The sequence below is a fragment of the Cibotium barometz genome, chromosome 59 (genome assembly GCF_041138505.1).
Source record: "Cibotium barometz isolate CiBa-2024 chromosome 59, ASM4113850v1, whole genome shotgun sequence".
NCBI lineage: Eukaryota > Viridiplantae > Streptophyta > Polypodiopsida > Cyatheales > Cibotiaceae > Cibotium > Cibotium barometz.
The window spans coordinates 11,621,328-11,639,536 of NC_141104.1; the positions used below are offsets into that span (position 1 = coordinate 11,621,328).

The 18,209-nt window shown below is 48.6% G+C and overlaps 2 protein-coding genes across 2 annotated transcripts in view; both read left to right on the forward strand.

Annotated features, from left to right (window-relative positions):
• Nucleotides 1–18,209, forward strand: part of LOC147605483 (transmembrane 9 superfamily member 2-like) — a 53,944-nt gene that overhangs the window by 32,467 nt on the left and 3,268 nt on the right. The window lies entirely within an intron of this gene.
• LOC147605484 (uncharacterized) lies at nt 3,952–4,969 on the forward strand. The gene is made up of 2 exons (XM_086793388.1): nt 3,952–4,302; nt 4,433–4,969. Exons 1-2 carry the CDS (start codon nt 4,007–4,009, stop codon nt 4,782–4,784), a joined length of 648 nt encoding a protein of 215 aa, XP_086649514.1. The 5' UTR covers nt 3,952–4,006; the 3' UTR covers nt 4,785–4,969.

Sequence of the window (18,209 nt, forward strand, 5' to 3'; positions counted from 1 at the left end):
GCCGAGCCGCATCTGTGGGCGGGCCATCAGGGGCTTGCTGCTGCGGTACAGGTCGGGGTCTCCTGCGAGGGCAGGCCTTGGCCAGGTGGCCGACCTGTCTGCAAATAGAGCACTGGTTCGGGAGCCCCGAGAACTCCACTCTCTGATCAATCCATCCCCCCCCTATCCGAGGTAGCTGAATGACCTTCGGAAGGGAAGAGATGTCAGGAACCAAAACTCTGACCGAAGGTAGCCCAGCTGCTCTAGCCACCACTGAAGCTGCAGTGGGGCCAGTCTCGAGCACCGAGCCCACCAGGGCTCCTAGCCTCGAAAGGAGCGGAAGGTACTCGCGGCGGAGTCCAGGGAAGCCAACTGTAACATGGAAAAGGCGCTCTCCCTGCTCGGCCGCTGCTGGGTCAAAGCCATGCTGCCAAGGTCTGAAGAATGCCCGAGCGCCCCTGATGTCAAGGGGACTTATGGCTAGGACCTGGGCCACGTTCTGGGCAGTCTCGAACTCGATCTGGTGGTGTCCACGGCCCAGTAGCTGAACTTCCAGGATCTTGCCCACATCTGCAAGAAGGCGGGCCTGGAGAAGATCCCGGATCTCCCCTCTACCGGGGCGAGTGCCGACTATACAGCAGATGGTGGAATGTGCCTGGAGGCGTTCCACCTCTGCGGCGAGGCTCGCTTCCTCTTCTGGCGAAAGAGAAAGCATGATAGGGGTATCCTCAGGGGCGGTCGAGGGGGCTGCGGAAGAGTCCCTCTGAGGCGGGGCGGGAGGAGCCTCCATCAGAGTCTGAAGCTATGGTGAAGGCGGAGCGAATGCGGAGAGACTTGCAAGAACCTAGCTGCACACAAAGGGTGGAGGGGGAAGGCGGAAGGTTACACAAAAAGGAAAGAACCCCCTGGGGGCGGAAAAACCTGAAAAAAAGGGGAGGGGGGGGGGTAAGGCGGCGAAGAAAGGAGAGGAAGGGGGAAAGAGAGGGCTGGCGGAGGGGGGGGACGGGGCGCTGAAGAGGGGAGGGGGGCGCGATGGCGAGAAGATGGGGGCGGGCTTCAGCGCGAGAGAGCCAGGCGGAGGGGTGGCACAAAAGCAAGGGCAGGCGGGGGGGGAAAGGGGGCGCGTGGGTGGGTGAGGGGAAAGGCGTGCAGGCAGCGCGAGCCGGGGGGGGGGTGCGGGAGCTTCAGCGAGCATGGGATGCTTTCGACTGCTAACAGAGTTGTGTAGTATTTTATGGTTTCTTTCTGTTTTATTTTCCATTCCACGATGAGATATGCCATGGACATTATTGTATCACTCTGGTCTCATAGACCCATTGGGTCTTTAGTAGACACTCTCTCTCTCTCTCTCTCTCTCTCTCTCTCTCTCATGTGGAGGCTGGCACATCATGGCTGCGCTCTTTTTATCAAATTGACTCTCACTGGTGCTCCCTTACTGCTACCCTACTGTACCTATTGTACCCAACTGTGTACCTACAGTACCTGCTATAGCCACCTATTCTACATGCAATACCCGACTATGTACATGCAGTACCTACTATAGTCACCTACTATACTTGCAGTACCTGATTGTGTACCTATTCTACATGTTGTACCTGATTGTGTACCTACCATACTTGTAGCCGCCTACGGTACTTGCAATACCCGATTGTGTACCCGCTATAGCCGCCTACTATACTTTAAGTACCTAACCGTGTACCTACTATACCTGCAGTACCCAACTGTTTAACCTGTGAACCGTGGAATGCTCTGTATTCTGACATGGTTTGTGGCATGTGAACAAGTGGTAAGTATTCATTTAAACCTTTGTTTATTTCTCTAAGACTTTATAACCTTAGCGGTTCGCATTCTTTTAAGTTGAGCAAAAGCCGTTGTCCAGTGCCCAAGGCCCAAGGACCAAAGTATGACCTGTCCAAGCCTTGGGCACCCTCTTAACCCATTAAAACCATTTGTGGGACTCTTTATAATGAGGAGGCACCTTATAGAGGTGTCCACTCATTTGGGGGGTTAGGGGGGGGGGGACCTGTCCTATTCCAATCTCTTCCATCAACCTCTCGCACAACTGTTTCTGAAGACGTTAATATATCATTTCATTTCTCTCTCTCTCTCATGTGGAGGCTGGCGCATCATGGCTGGGCTCTCTTTTTGGCAAATCGACTATCTCACAGGTGCTCCTTTCTGCTACCCTACTGTACCTGCTGTACCCAACTGTGTACCTGCAGTAGCCACCTACTGTACTTGCAGTACCTGACTGTGTACCTATTGTACCTGCTGTAGCTGCCTACTGCACTTGCAGTACCTGACTGTGTATTTCCTGTACCTGCAATACCCGACTGAGTACCTGCCCTGTACTTGCAGTACCACCTGTAGCTGCCTACTGTACCTGCTGTACCCTACTGTGTACCTGCAGTACCTGATATAGCCGACTACTGTACGTGCAAGTACATGCTGAAAACCCTGCTGTACCTGCAAGTACAGGCTGAAAACCCTACTGTACTTGCAACATAGTAGAAACGCCGTTTCTGGCCCACCGAAACGTTTCCGTTTCTGGAAACGGCGTTTCCAAGGTGTTATTTTTTCCAAGGTTTAGAAACCGCTCTCTTTCGCCGGCATTTTGCGCCTTGTTTCCGCCGCCTGTTTGGAGCTGCTCTACCCATCTACCTTGCCCTCTACCCCTCTACCTCCACATCAGCCCTCTACCACGCCCTCTACCTCTCTACTTGGGGCCTCCACCTTTGCCATCTAAGCTCTACCAAGCAAGAAGGAGTCGCACCTTGCTCGCAGCCTGCAGGACCAGAAAAACAGCCTCCACTTCTCGAATCTCTCCGAGTCTCCCGACCTTGAACCGCACAAGTAAGTTAAGTAACATGGCTCGGACTCCGGATCCTTTTTGGCAGCATGTGGAGCAAGTGGGGGGTTATGCAGGATCTGGTGGCTCCAGGAAATGGAGATGTAAATATTGTGGGTTGGTCAAAACGGGGAGTGTCACCCGTGTGAAGGACCATCTTGCTCATGTTCCAAACAAAGATGTAGGGCCATGCCCCTCTGTTCCTCTAGATGTTCGGAAAAGCCTTGAAATGTGGAGGCGAAAGCGTTTGGCCATTCCCGAAGAGGACGTATCTACAGCAATGGGTGGTCAAGAGCATGAAGCTGGTTCAAGTCAAGCAGCAGCAGCAAAGAGGGCCAGAGGCAGACATAGGATCAGATTTCTCCCCTACCTCAGTGTCGGGTGTGCATGCAAGGAGGACTCCTTTGCCAGGTGACGTATCACATTCACAAGACACCCCTCCAATAAATACTGTACAAAGGGCTAGCATCCAAGCAGGATTTCAAAAGCAAGCAATTGCAGAGGCAACTAGGGAGCTCACCCGGATGTTCATACGGTGTGCCATTCCCTTTCATGTGGCCAAGACAAATCAATGGAGGAAGACCATGAGGGCCATCAGCCGCATTGAATGCGAGTGGGATGGCCCTACATCTGAGGCTCTGCGGACACGAGAGCTAAAGCGGGAAAAATCATGCATAGAAGTGCAGCTAGAGCCCTTGAAGGAAACATGGAAAAAGTATGGCTGCACTGTATTGTGTGATGGGTGGTCAGATGTACGTAGGAGAAATGTATACAATGTGTTGGTGTCATGCTGCAAAGGCACTATGTTTTTGAAAGCCATTGATGCCTCCCTCCCAGGTCTCACAGTTACAGGTGCATTTATTTGGACACATATAAGGGAGGCTATAGTGCAAGTTGGGCCTGAGAATGTTGTGCAGGTGGTGACAGATAATGGAAGTAATTGTAAGTCTATGGGCTCTATGCTAGAGGATGAATTTCCAGCCATTGTGTGGACCCCTTGTGCATCACATAGCCTCGACTTATTGATTGAGGACATAGGTCAAATACAATGGGTTGAAGCCATCTTTTGCACCGCACGAAGCATGGTGAAGTTTGTGAAGAAGAGGCCAAAAGTCTTGAGCATGTATTGGGCCTACAGCACTCGAGCTATTGCAGCCTGCAGCCACCAGATTTGCATACATGTTCATTGTGCTTGAGAGACTCCTGCGAGTCCGCAGAGAGTTGGTACGCACTGTCTACTCAAATGAATGGCTAGAGTGGGATGAGAGAGAGAGCCCCAAGGCAAGAGCTTTTGTGCGTGATGTCATGAGAGAGGAGTGGTGGGTAGAGGTTGAGGGGTTGATCAAAACTCTCAACCCCATCTACACAGTGTTACGCATTACAGACATGGAGGGCAGTACTCTAGGCCTTTTATACGAGTACATGGACAAGATTGGGGAGGCTCTCAACAAGCAAGACTACTTGAGAGCAGAGCAGTAAGTCTCCTCAGTCATGGCTACCCTTGCTTTACTTCTTATCTTTATTTTACTCTTGAGTCTTTACATTGGTCTCGACTCTTGACTCTTGTTTTTTGTCCTTTTTTATCTTATGGTTCGATCTCTAAAGGGTTGATGAAATCAAGGCTGTGTGGAATCGGCGATGGGATTGGTTTCACAGGCCGATTCATGCAGTAGCACATGTATTGCATCCTTTGTGGCGAGATGAGGAGCAATACGAGAACGAGGAGCTAGAAGAAGGCTTCATGACATACATCAGGAACTTGACATCTGGTAATGTGCACATGCTGAAATGTATAGAGGATGATCTCTTGGCCTTTCGCAACCAGACAGGGAGCTTTGGTCGAGAGACTGCAAAGCTTCAAGAGACTCAGCCTACAGCCTGTCTCATGGTGGAGTATCAGATGATATTCGGCATTGGAGACCTATTACGATCCTCAATACTGTCTATAAGGTCTTAGCAAAGGCCTTGAGTTTGAGGATCCAGCCCTTCCTGGGGGAGTTGATTCATGCTACCCAGACAGGATTCGTCAAGGAGCGTAGTATTCTTGACAACATTTTCACCTTCTGGGAGGTGACGGCCCGAGCTAGATTTCTTGGTGAGGACTTGGTCGTGATGCTTCTCGACTTTGAGAAGGCATACGATAGAGTTGATTGGGGTTTCTTAGAGGGCACTATGCTTCGCCTGGGCTTTGATCCAGGTTGGATTCGAGGGGTGGCGGCTCTATATTCCACAGCTCGTAGCCAGGTGCTGATTGCAGGAGGACGGGGGCCGAGTTTTGAGTTGACCAGATCAGTCCGTCAGGGGTGTCCTCTTGCCCCGTTTCTTTTTCTCTTCTTTGCGGAGGCTATGAGCATGTATCTGACGGCAGAGGAGGTTGGTTTGAGCTCCCAGTCCGGGGGAAGGACCTGCTCGATGCTGAGTTTGCTGATGACACGGGTTTATTTTTGCATGGCGAGGAGGCCAATCTTCAGCGGGCCGAGCAGTCGCTTCAGGTTTTTAGTGCAGCTTCGGGAGCATTGATCAATTGGCGCAAGACAGTGGCCTTTTGGATCAGTAGCGCTCCCACTCTGGCATGGAGCCCAGACCCGGGTTTTAGATGGATTCCTCCTGGCACAGCAGTGCGATATTTGGAATGCCAGATTGGACTAGATTTGTCACCTGAGCCCCGCTTCTTCTTAGCATTCGGAGGAAGCTTTTGTATTGGAGTACAGCTCGGCTATCCTTGGCTGGGAGGGTGGTGGTGGCAAATTAGGTGCTTTTAGCGACCATGTGGTACATTACGTCTTGCTGGATCTTCTCGAGCTCTTGTATCAGCCAGGTACAGAGGCTGATCAGGAATTTTCTTTGGTCTGGGCGGGATGGTCAGCCAGCTCGGGCAAAGGTTGCTTGGGCAGTTATTACACTTCCGTTGGCCCAGGGAGGCTTGGGCATTATAGATCCAGTTGATCAGAGTAGAGCCTTATTGGGGAAGCTTATTGTTCGGGGGCTGCTTCCAAGCGCTGAGCCTTGGAAAGAGCTTCTTTTGCAGCGGCTGCAGGCTCGGGCTCCCCCAGCAGGGGGCACTTGGGCACCAGAGATACGATGGATCTTCATAGAGATGAGGAGGACAGGCCTCAGTAGAGGATGGGAGGACAGATTTGCCTTGAGCATCTTGAGAGCTTGGGAGTTGCTGAGACCGGGGCTCTCTCAGAGATCTCCTTCTTGTGATGAGGAGCGGGCCAGACAGCCGCTCATCTGGAGCCCATCGGTTCGCACAGAGCAGGGTCATATGCTGGGTTCTCGACCTCGTCTAGCCTGGGGACCATTGGCGGCAGGCCCAGCACGTAGTTTTGGAGACTGGCAGGCCTTCTACAGTCTCCCAGAGGAGATCCAGGTGGAGAGGCTGAGTCACTTCAGAGGGGGGTTGATTATGAGGGATGACATTCAGGAGGCACTCACAGAGGAGTGGTTCACGCCTCTTGAGCCCGTGGCCCCACGGTGGATGGGAGCCTTTACTCAGTTGGAGATCCTGATTGCTGTCAGAGCTTGCACTGAGGATGGCAGATGCCTCTACTATGAGATCCAGGATGAGGGCAGGCTTCAGAGAGTGGAGGCGGAGTCGCCTTTGGTTGTAGAGTGCATCTTTCAGAGGATACGAGTGGTGGCCGCCGCTTCTCGGAAGTGGCATATTGACCCAGATCCTGCAGATGTGGACTCTGATTGGCGCATATGGGCATATGCAGCGCGCCCCTTGGTCCGGCTCCAGTGGGACCCAGGCGAGTTGTCTCCCTGGCTGCCTTGCTTTGTTCTCTGCTGTGTTTTCTTATGAGTAGAGAGGATCTTTTGTAGCCCTATGGGCGTTTTTATATAACTAATGAAAGGATCTTTTCTCGGAAAAAAGAAAGAAAGAAACCATAAACATAGCTATCTCACTTGGGTGATACAAAACTGTCCATGGAAACTCATCATGGAAATACTAAGAACATGGAAACATGAGAGTAGCATCAGCTCGGAGTAGATGGTATACCACTCTCCAAAATATCAAGCATGGGGCTAATGAGTATGGCCGAGAGGTCTCCCTCAGCTATGTCACGTGGAAAGGTAGCTCGATGGCGATGGAGCATGTCTTGGATCTGGAGCTGATGAGGTGATCGTGGCAGACCCGGGGGGGGGGGGGGGGGGGGGGGGTGGTGCAGAGGCTCGGTCCGAGGTAACTCCTCTCGGGGGAGGTAGGTCCAGAGTAGCTTGTCGAGGGTCCACAAGATTCACTATATCGGTGTCCTCCACCTCCTGGGTCCGAAAGAAACTGGTGATGGTTGGCTGGTGAGGGAGGGGGCGGGGTGGTTGCGGCCGAAGCTCTCTCAAGAGGGTGTCCTTGTGTCTGCGGAGCTCAAGCAAGAAGAGGCCTAGGCAACGCTGATCCTGGAGAGTGGACCAAATTCCTCACGAAATAGATAGTGAAATCTCCCACGGATCTCATAGTATACTGGGCAGCGGCATATGTAATGCTCCTCCATCTCAATCTCTGTGTGGCATAATCGGCGGATCCTCTCCTCTATGTCTCTGTATGAGCTTCCCGGCCTTGAAGATGCGTTCAGCTCTACCTGCCTCCACTCTGTGAGGCGATGGGATAAAACTCGTATCTAGCCAATCGCAATCCGCATGGCATGGGACAACTCAAGTAGCCCGGCTGCTGGATGAATCCATCCTCAATGAGTGTGAGGAAGTGATCTCTGGAGTCTGTAGAAGTGCATCTTTGTGGGGAGCTCTGAAGGTGTGATCCATGGCAATGGGTGTAGAGGCCGAGAAGATCTAATTGGATAACCCGGTTGGTATCCTCGTGAGAGAGCTGGAGAAAAGGGGAGTCCAAAATGTACTGAAGGGGGGTAGGCGGTCCATGTGGAACCCATATACTGAGAACCAAGTGGAAACTAGTGCATACCATACTCCAGAGTGGCCCTCAAGTGCTAGTTGTCTTGAGGACCCTAGGGCAAGCCTCTGGTACCTGTGGGGATCCATGTGACTGATGCGATGGAGGTATGTGACTGTCTGGAAGAGTGCATCCACTACCATCGGGGTTGCAACAAACTCTACCTGGATAATTTGGTGTGGGACTGATGGTTTGTTGTTGATCATACGGGAGAACATCATGACCTGGGGCCTCTCAACTCGTTGCCAATCCTCATCGGATAAATCTGGCCCCTAGAAGATTGCTCCATACATCAAGGTTGGTGTGACGAGGGTGTCAAAAAGCCAGTCCTTTGTCTTGGGCTCCTGGAAATGTGCCTAGAAGCACTGCCGCTCAAGTAAGCTCAAGGTTGCATAACCCCGTGTCACTCTGGCATGTGCTGCGGGAAGCATGGTGAAGCGTGGGCCACTGAAAGTGACCCCAAGGTAGACATAGGATGAGACAATCTTTACAAGATCCCCTCTATATGTGAAGCTCAATTTGGATGTGAAGGGGTGAGAGGTATTGAAGACCATTACCTTGGTTTTACCAAGGTTAACAATGATAGGAGAGGTTGGTGGAAGAGATTGGAGGGAGTCCAATGTCTATAGGACACGTGGCATAGCCCCCCTCTCCCCTTTAATGCAGGTGGGCATCTCTATAAATAAGGTACCTCTTATTAAAGAGTCCCACGAATGGTTTTAATGGGTTAAGAGGGTGCCCAAGGCTTGGACATGCCATATTTTGGTCCCCGGGTCCCGGGCACTAGCCAATGGCTTGTGTCTAACTTACAAGATTGTGAACTGCTATGTTATAAAGTCTTAGAGAAATAAACAAAGGTTGAAATGAATACTTACCACATATTCACATGCCACAAACTATGCTAGAATACAGAGCATTCACACGGTTCACGGGTAGGAGACGCCCACCCGTGAACTGGGTATGTCATAGCAGACAGTCACACAAAAACAAGTCATGTGAAATTAATTTCAAGCAAGTAGAGATGCATGCACGTGCATTGTGTAATGGATATATCTCCTGTTCTTGGAACCTATAAATAGCAGGTCTTTCTGAGCTGGAAATTGGCTTAGTGGAAAGCCTAAACTGACATCCTTGACAGTGGGTTCCACAACCTAGCCACACTAGGAGTGTCACGAGGCTTGGCCTCCCATAGGTGACATGAGTCCTGGCCTCGATACGGACAACACGAAGCTTCTTGGCCTCCCGTACCTTGGTAGGAAATAGGGAAAGACCACTTGGGTGGCCAAATGGTGACACCACTCATTCTACTTGGTAATCATTATCGACTTGTGTACCTCTTACTCTCACTTTGTTTGAGCTCTATTGTAGTCTGTGAGTGTCTTGCTAGTGCTAATCCTAACCTACAGGTTCCAACAGATGGCAAAATGAAGTACATGGTTTATGTACTTAATGTTCTAAACATTAAAAAGAACTTGGTTTCTGTTGGATAAATGGTTGAGCAGGGTCTGTAAATGAGGTTAATCCTCATGGATGTTATGTATAAGATTTCAATAACCAGTACCGTGTGGTTACAAAGGGGCATATACTTGGCAAAATGTTTATAGTAGATGTAAACATGCTTGAAAGTAATGCTCCAATGTTTGCACATGGTACATGTGTGATTGCAGACGTTGACATTCGACATAAATACATTGGTTATGTCAATATTCAACAACTGAACAATATGCATTGTTACAGGATTGTCAAAGTTCAAAGTGGATGGAATGCACAAAGTATGTGAAGCATGCCAATTGGGAAAACAGGCTAAGCATGCATTTTCACATGATAAGAATGTAAGTAAAAGATCATTGGATGTAGTGCATTATGATGTTTGGAGACTAACAAAGACGGTGTCAATCAAAGGATGCCACTATTATGTATCTTTCATTGATGATTACACTAGGAAGGTGTGGGTATACTTCATTAAAGAGAAAAGCAAAGTGTCTACGCACTTTTAGAGCTTCAAGACTATGGTTGAGAAAGACAAAGGCATGTACATTAAATGCCTAACTTCTAAGATAAGATATGGGGGGAGAATATTCTTTAAATGAATTTAGTGATTATCTAAGAGAGTATGGAATAAAGAGGTAGTTTACATGCAAGTACACGCCTTAACAAAATGGGGTTGCAAAAAATAAGAATAGACATATTGCAAAAGTTGTCTTTGCGTTGATAAATGAGAAAGGAATGCTCTACTATTTCTGGGGCTGAAGCAGTAGCAATTGCAGTTTTATATTATGAATAGAACCTCCACTGTTGCAGTTCATGGCATGATACATAAACACAAATTCACTGACAGGAAACCAGATTTGGCACACTTAAAAAAGCGTTTAGGTGCATTTCATATGTACATGTTCCAGATGAGGTGAGAAGCAAATTGGATCCCAAGGCAGAAAAATGTATCTTTATTTAGATTCCCTTGAGCAAAAAGGCTATAGATGTCACCAATTGTCCGACCATTTGGTCCATCTCCAGTTTTTGTCTCTTGTTCACTTGAGGCCAGGCCGGTGTCTCATGTGAAGAGGCCAGTTTTCTTGCTTGACATGGACGGGAGCCAGACTGGTGCCACCCGTGTATGACCAGGACTGTGTTCGACCCATGGGATTGTCACACCATGGAAGAGCCAGTATTTGTGCCGTGTCTTACCTATGGGACTGTCACTCCATAGGGAGGCTCGTGCCTGGAATTGTGTCTTACCTATGGGACTGTCACTCCATAAGAAGACCAGGTTTTTATGTTTTACGTCGTGCCATTTTTGTGCCGACAGATATTTTGTATTTGTTCCATGAACGGGAGATATGTCCATGATACTATTTGCACATGCACTCATGTTTTGCATGTTTTGAAACTGTTTTCGCATGATTTGTATTTTTGTGTTTGCCTGCGTGACGTGTTACTGAGCGGGGATGCCTGCCAGTGAGTCGTGAAGTCTGCTCTGTCTTCTAACGAGTTTTGGTGCATGTGAACAGGTGGTAAGTATATTGCACATGTTAGTTTAATACTTTAATCTCTAACCTTTTGATTTATAAGGTTGTATGTTCACATACACTTAAAAGTGGGCACCCACTTAGGGGCCAAGGTGGGGAGCCACACAAGTGTGTGTGAGTGGGCATGGTCACCTACCACACCCCTTTGGAACTGGCCACCCACATGCAAGTGTGGGGAGCCAGCCAACACCATAGTTTAAACTCCACTCTAATTTTTATTAAAAGGAGCCATCACCCTTCGTGGAGATCAACAACCGGCGACCATCTCTTACGTTTTTGCTCCCAGGCGGCTGAACTGGTTGCGCATCCTTTTCCAGGAGTTGTGCGCTCCACTTGCAACAAAACTGCTGCGCAGGCTGCCTCTCCCATACAGGCTGCGCATGTACACGGGCAAACCGCTTCTGCACTTCTGTAGGTGGCTGCTGACAGGCTGCACTTCTATACTCTCCCAGGTGGCTGCACCTGTTTCCCAGCAGGCTACGTGATCCTCCGCAGGCGGCCAAAACAGGCTACAGCCAGGCGTCTTATCCCCTTTGCAAGCGGGTGTTTCTCTCTACCCTCAGGCGACTGCACTCCATCTTTCTACGCAGCCTACCAAAGCAGCCGGCTTTGTGTCCAACACCAGCAGGCTGCGTGTACATCTCCAACAAGTGGTGCTTTGCATCCAAGACGTTGTCCACCACCAGCAGGCTGTGCTCCAGCTGGCGGCTATCCACACCAGGTATCTTCTCTAGGCGGCTGCCTCCTCGGCACAGTGGCTGCTGCCCTTCTCCCATACAAAGTGATTATATCATCCCCACAGGCGGCTCCTGCCACCATCTTTCAGGTGGCTGCATCCCTGGTATCCTCCACTAGTAGCTGCGCACAGACAGACACTATGGGTATTGGTTTTCCTTCTGCCAACTACAAGTAAGTAAATTTTCAGATTTAAGTAAAGTACTTTGTGACAAATCTGATAAGGAATTCTCTCCTCGGCAACACCCGTTCGGTGCCGGGTAGTCCAAGCTCTTGGAGAACCACGGTCCAAAGGTGCTGAGATCGGGAGAGCCAGGCGTTAGTACGGAAGCACCTGTTTGTGTGTGGTCCTGGAACACCAGTTGGGCGCTCTCCGCGGAGTCCAGTGAAGGCACAGGACCGTAGAGACTGGACCACTCAAGTGGTCGCTCTGCTTCGAACATCTACTTCGAACGTCGACTTCGAGCCTATTTGTTTGGTACTGTATTCATATGTACATGGACATCATCTGGTTCTTGGAACCCATGGAGCATTGTATTTGTTAAATACTCCCAATAAATATATCATATATTGAGGGGGGGTCGGCCCGTTCCGGCCCTACTATTGGTGTCCCTCTATCCATTTCATTTCATATCAATTTCAAGTTGTTATTAAGTTGTCCATTTCAAATTGTGGTATTAAGTTGTGCTATTACGCGTGTGGGTGTCCAACGGAGTCTTTCCCACTTGACGGGATCGGTTTCAATAGATGCTATAACCCCTTTTCACACATCATTATGCATATATAGTCAAAGCAATACAAACATGTTTTCAGGATGCACTTGGACATAAGCATTGGGAAGATACCATGGATGAAGAGATGGTTGCATTGGATGCAAATGAGACATGGGATTTGGTGCCTTTGCGTAAGGAGGCGGCGGCAATCAGGTCTACAAAGTAAAACATAAATTAGATGGGTCTGTGAGCAAGTACAAAGTAAGATTGGTAGCCAAGGGATATGCACAGACCTATGGGATTGACTATGAGGAGACTTTTAGCTTAGTTGCTAGGTTGACAATGTGAGAGCAGTCATTTGCTATGGTCACAGCTAAGGGATGGTCTTTACATCAAATGGATGTAAAGAATGTGTTTTTACATGGTGATTTATAGGAGGAGGTCTACATGGTCCACCAGGATATGAGGACAATGCATACCACATATTTTGTTTGCAAATTGCGTAAAGTCTTGTATGGCTTGAAGCAGACACCTAGAGCACGATCATACAAGATAGGAGAGTATCTTGTCACTATTGGAATTACAACAATTTTTTCACTTTATGTGAAAAAGACCGATAGGGGCATGTTCTAGTAGTCATGTATGTTGATGATTTGATTGTCGTAGGGATAGTGTGATGTTGATATTCATGAGGTGAAGATGCTCCTTAGAGGAAGTTTGAAATGAAAGATTTGGGTGAGTTGCGATACTTCCTAGGTATAGAGGTGATTAGATCACGTGATAGGATTTGGCTTTTGCGGAGATGATTAGATCACATGATATAGCCACTCTAGCTCTATTCTTCTCTCCATTGCCGTCACCATCGGCGTTGTACCCGTTCTTGTTTCTACTGGCCTGAAGCCTAGAGAACTATACCCATTGATGGAAATAGTAGTGGTCGAGGTGAGATTGCCAGCTGGTGGGGTAGGCTCTAGTGAAACGACACAAATCTGGAGCGAGGGGTGCTTGAGTGACTGTCAGCAGCAATTTAAAAAAAAAAAATTGGGGGAGGGGGGGGTCTAGATTCTGTCCCATGATGCTCCCAATTGTCGGAAGAAGCGTCAAATACTCCTCAGGGATCGCAGGTAAGCATATGGTGATCGGAAAGTTGGTGACAAATGCCAAAGAGTCATTGTGCCATCTGGCAAAGAAAGTCTATGCCACCTGAATCGCTATCGGGCTCCACGACATGGTGTTGTCTTCCACGGCTACCGAGTCGACTGCTACGTTGATGTAGCCGTTGCCCAACAGGATGTTGGTGATCTATCCTTGGTCCCCAATGAGAGCTGTCTGTAGGAGATCTTGGAGTTGCCCGTGTGTTGGTCGACTGCCGACCAGTTTGCAGACAAGAGTGGTCGTTGTTGGTCATGTCCACTCCCAGTTAGTTCAAGTGTGAACCCAGCTTACTCACGGGCACTTTTTCCCTGTGACTGGACAGGTTTTTTTCTTGTGTGAACATGCTTTTGTGTGTTGGGCACTTAGCCCTAGCCCTAGGCTTTTTTAGTACTCACTTGTACTTTCATTTTATCATTCATTGAGTACATCTTTTCCAACACTCTTACGTTTCTCTGTGCTTGAGGTTGTGTGTGTGTGTGCAGGCTAGCTGTCCTCCTACCCAACATTGGTATTAGAGCTTGGTTAGGGTTAGGGTTACACATCAGAGCTAGGGTTTGCCCTTATTGCTCAGCTTTGGCCTATTGCACACAGAGGAGCAACACTTCTCTTGAAGCTGTCGACCTGCATCAATTTTCTCTATTAGCTGCCGACTTGTTTTGCCTGACCACAGCTATGCGCCGTCAACGCCTTGCAGCCGCCGCCGCCTTGCCCTGTGCGCTCGACTGTACTAGCGCCGCCTTCCAATCCACCGCTAGTGCTGTGCGCCGTCTAAGCCTTGCAGCCGCCGCCCTACCCTGTGCGCTCGACTGTACCAGCGCCGTCGCCTGACTGCATGGCCTTGCAGCTTCTGCGCAGCGCCGCCACTCCCCCTGTGCCGCCCAGTCTACACCTTCTACCCGACCCGAACTGCCCGACTGTACTTGGCAAGCACTGACAACGTACAGATCTACGCCCACCTGCACACTTCAAAATTTGGGGCATTTGAAATTTTTCAAAAATTTCAGTCCCCACAGGTTTACAGATTTACAGGTTTGTGGGATTTGGCAGTTTTTGACCTGAAGTTACACATTTTGTCTATTGAAATTTGGGGCTTTTCACTATTGAGCCTGCAATTGCAACATTGGCACACATTGGCATTGATTTCAACAGATTTGGTGCGTAATTGCACTAGAAATTTGAGAATTTTGCTGAAATTGGCACTATTTATAGGTCTATAAGAGACATTTGCAGGCATTTTGGTTGTTACAGGCACATTTACGTGGCATTGGGGCATTTCTCCCAATTTTTTTGGGCATTATAGCATTTGGTATAGGTGACAATTGCTTTAGCAGATTTACAAGTGCAGATCCGTTTCAGATTTGGTCTAATTGGCTGCCTAAAAATTGGGGCTTTTCTACATTGAGCCCATTTTTGTAGCATTCGACCAATTTACCTTTGATTCTGCCAAGATTTGAAGCTGATCGTGTTTTTCACGGCACATGTATACATTTGCGGTTTGTTGCAGTATATGTATGCCATTGTGGACACTTTGACAGATTTGCATCATCGTGCAGTACACTTGCATATTTGGGACATGCATATGTATTTCTTGTGGTGAAGGAGTTCCCTTTCAGTCCATTGATTATCATGCTATCTATCTCCCGCATTCTTACGGTTTTGCTGGGCATTGCCTACTTGTGGTGACTTGTGACAGGTTTGCTGTGTTGTCATGGCCAACAGTAATAATGATCTCTTGGGCATGCTATCTCAAGAGGACAAGCTCAATGGGGATAACTACCCTATGTGGGCTTATATGATGCGTCATGTATTGGTTGCCAAGAATGTATGGCTATATGTGGATGGCACTGAGGAGCGTCCTCTAGTACCTGCTCCAATGGAAGGTGAAGTTATTCCCCCTCACCCTCTTGCAGGTCCACCTCCTCGTTCTCCTCCTACCCAGCAGCAGCATACTTGGGATGCTCAGGCCCATGCGTTGATTGCTCTCTCGTGCCGCAGGTATATCATTCCGCACATTCGTTCCTGCACCACTGCAAAGGGTGCTTGGGATACCTTAGTGGCGTTGTATTCAGGTCGCAAATGAGGCTCATGTAGCTTACCTTCGGGGCAAGCTTGAGATTGACTGCATGTTTGAAGGTGACTCTATCGATCAGTACCTTACGCATGTGAAAGACCTACGAGAGCAGCTCATTAACATTGATGAGGTCTTGACAGATGGCTATCTTGTTCAGACCGTTTTGCGTAATTTGCCCGACTCTTATCAGACATTTGGCACCACTCTACGGTTGTTACCTAATGCGGTCACTTTTGACAACCTTGTGACTCTCTTGCTCAATGAAGAGCCAATCCCGTTCCAACAGGAACAACATGATGTGTGCTGAGTAAACAATGGCTGCTCCCTTTCGTGGGAATCGATCTGGGCCTAAACCTAGCCCATTGGATCCTCCCAAGAGAGAGAACAAGCTTGAAAAGAAAAAGCGCTGTAATTATTGCAGGAAAACAGGGGACACCATAGAGGAATGCAGGAAGCGTATTGAGAGTGAAAAAAAGAAAAAGCTAGCATCTTCTTTCACAGGTATAGATCAGGTCAATTTGGCTACAACCAACAAACCCCCTCAAGTGAACGGTGTGAACGGGTCCACAGTAAGAGTGATCAAGAGAGATCACGATGGCAAAGATGAACTGCAGTGCCAATGAGAAAAGCAAGCACTATATGACGGGGAAAAGGAGAATCCCCAATGTCATAGTAATGCTAGAGCACAGTAGTACATAAATGCATCACTTGAAATGCATGTCAAAGATCATGTGGACATCAACTGCATCAAATCAAGAGGCATCGCATAATACCCCCCTGAAGGCAAGCATCCAAATGCCAAGCTGAACTATATGTAATCCACATCAATGACAACAAGAGAGCAAAGCATAGCTCTGTAATTGCACCAGTGATAAGCATAAGAAGAGGTAGTAGATATACGCATGTGTAAAGGCAACATGATCCAGAAGTCATGCTTGTGAGACATGCAATGTAAGCTACAAGAGAGAAACTGATGAATTGTAGGGCTGATAAAAGTAAAAATTCAGCAATGGGAAAAGCTGAAAATCGGGAGAAAAAGTGGGGGCACAGGGCGGGCATCAGCCAATGCTATGAGAGGATGGGTAAACTCTCAGCGATGCCATGATCAGTGGCATGTATGGCAAGTGTAAAGATGAAACCGATCCCGTCAAGTGGGAAAGACTCCGTTGGACACCCACACGCTTAATAGCACAACTTTAAAACCACAAATTTGAAATGGACAACTTTAAAACAACTTGCATTTAAAAGAAATGAAATGGAAAGATGGACACCAGCACTGGGGCCGGAACCGGCCGACCCCCCCCTCAATATATGATATATTTATTGGGAGTATTTTAATAAATACAATGCTCCATGGGTTCCAAGAACCAGATAATGTCCATGTACATATGAAAACAGTACCAAACAAATAGGCTTGAATTTCGATGTAGAAGCTCGAAGCAGAACGACCACTAGTGTGGTCCAATCGCTACGGTCCTGTGCTTTCACTGGACTCCGCGGAGAGCGCCTCACTGGTGTTCCGAGACCACGCACAGACAGGCGCTCTCGTACTAACGCCTGGCTCTCCCGATCTTAGCACCTTTGGACCGAGGTTTGCCAATATAGCTTGGACAACCCGGCACCGAACGGGTGTTGGCCGAGCGGGATGAATCCTTTATCAGATTTAAACATAAAATACTTTACTCAAATCTGAAAATCACTTACTTGCAGATGGTTGATAGAAAACCAAATATTTGTGGTGTTTGTGTAGAAGATGTAGCCACCCTTGTTGAAGAAAGAGTTGCCTCGTGTAGAACTTTCAAGACAGGCACCACCACAAAGGGTACAGCCGCCTGCTGTGAGAGAAGAAGCATCCACTTGCAAGGGCGGAGAGGCCTGGCTGCAGCGTGGAGGAAGGAAGATGGCGTGGAGGTGCAGCCAATTGTATCCTTCTGTTGATAGTAGCTACTGTGCAGAGGAGGAGAAGGAGAGGTTGCACAACTTGCTTGTTATGGTCGCCTGCATAGGAAAAAGCAGCCGCCTCTGGCCTGTACAGCAGCTCAACCTATTGGAGGTGACAGCTGATAGAAGATGGGTTATCTGCAGATATCTTCAACGTGGAGGTGAGGACAGCGCAGCCTGCTGTCTGTCAACCAGCCGCCTGTAGAAACTCATGCGCAGCCAGCAGTTACATAGACAGTAGGACAGCAAGAACAGTAGCCAGTCGCCTGTAGAGAAGCATGGGGAGGTGCTTTGGCTGCAGCCTGTAGTGCAGAGAATAGGGCAGCCAGCAGCCTTAGAAGCAGTCGCTTATGGTTAAGGTAGAAGCATGCGCCTGTGGGAGAAGCAACATGCTTAGTGGGAAAAACAGCATGCGCAGCAGTCTTGCTGCAGATGGTACGCACAGCCCATCAGTGGAGCATGCGCAGCAAACTTCAGCCGCCTGGGAGCAAAGAAAGTACACAGCCGCCGGTTCTCACGTAAGGTGGAAGCGATGGGGTGCCCACGCTTGAAGGAGGGAGCTTTTTTTTAATAAAAATGAAAGTGGAGTTTACTAGGTGATACCCACGTTTGCATGTGGGTGGGGAGTTTGGGTAGGTGCCCATGCCCACCCCCACACTCACTTAAGTGGGGCTCCCCACCTTGGTCCCTAAGTGGGTGCCCACTTTTAAATAAATGTGAACACCTAACCTTATAAAACAAAGGGGTTAGAATAAAATATTAAAACAACATGTGTAACGTACTTACCACCTGTTCACATGCACTAAAACTCGTCAGAATACAGGGCAGACTT

What these genes read in the sequence shown, in the direction of transcription:
- LOC147605484 (XM_086793388.1), top strand. Translation starts at nt 4,007, where the DNA reads ATGTTCATTGTGCTTGAGAGACTCCTGCGAGTCCGCAGAGAGTTGGTA. An exon ending in GACTACTTGAGAGCAGAGCA is followed by an intron (nt 4,303 to 4,432) that starts GTAAGTCTCCTC and finishes CGATCTCTAAAG; the next exon opens with GGTTGATGAAATCAAGGCTG.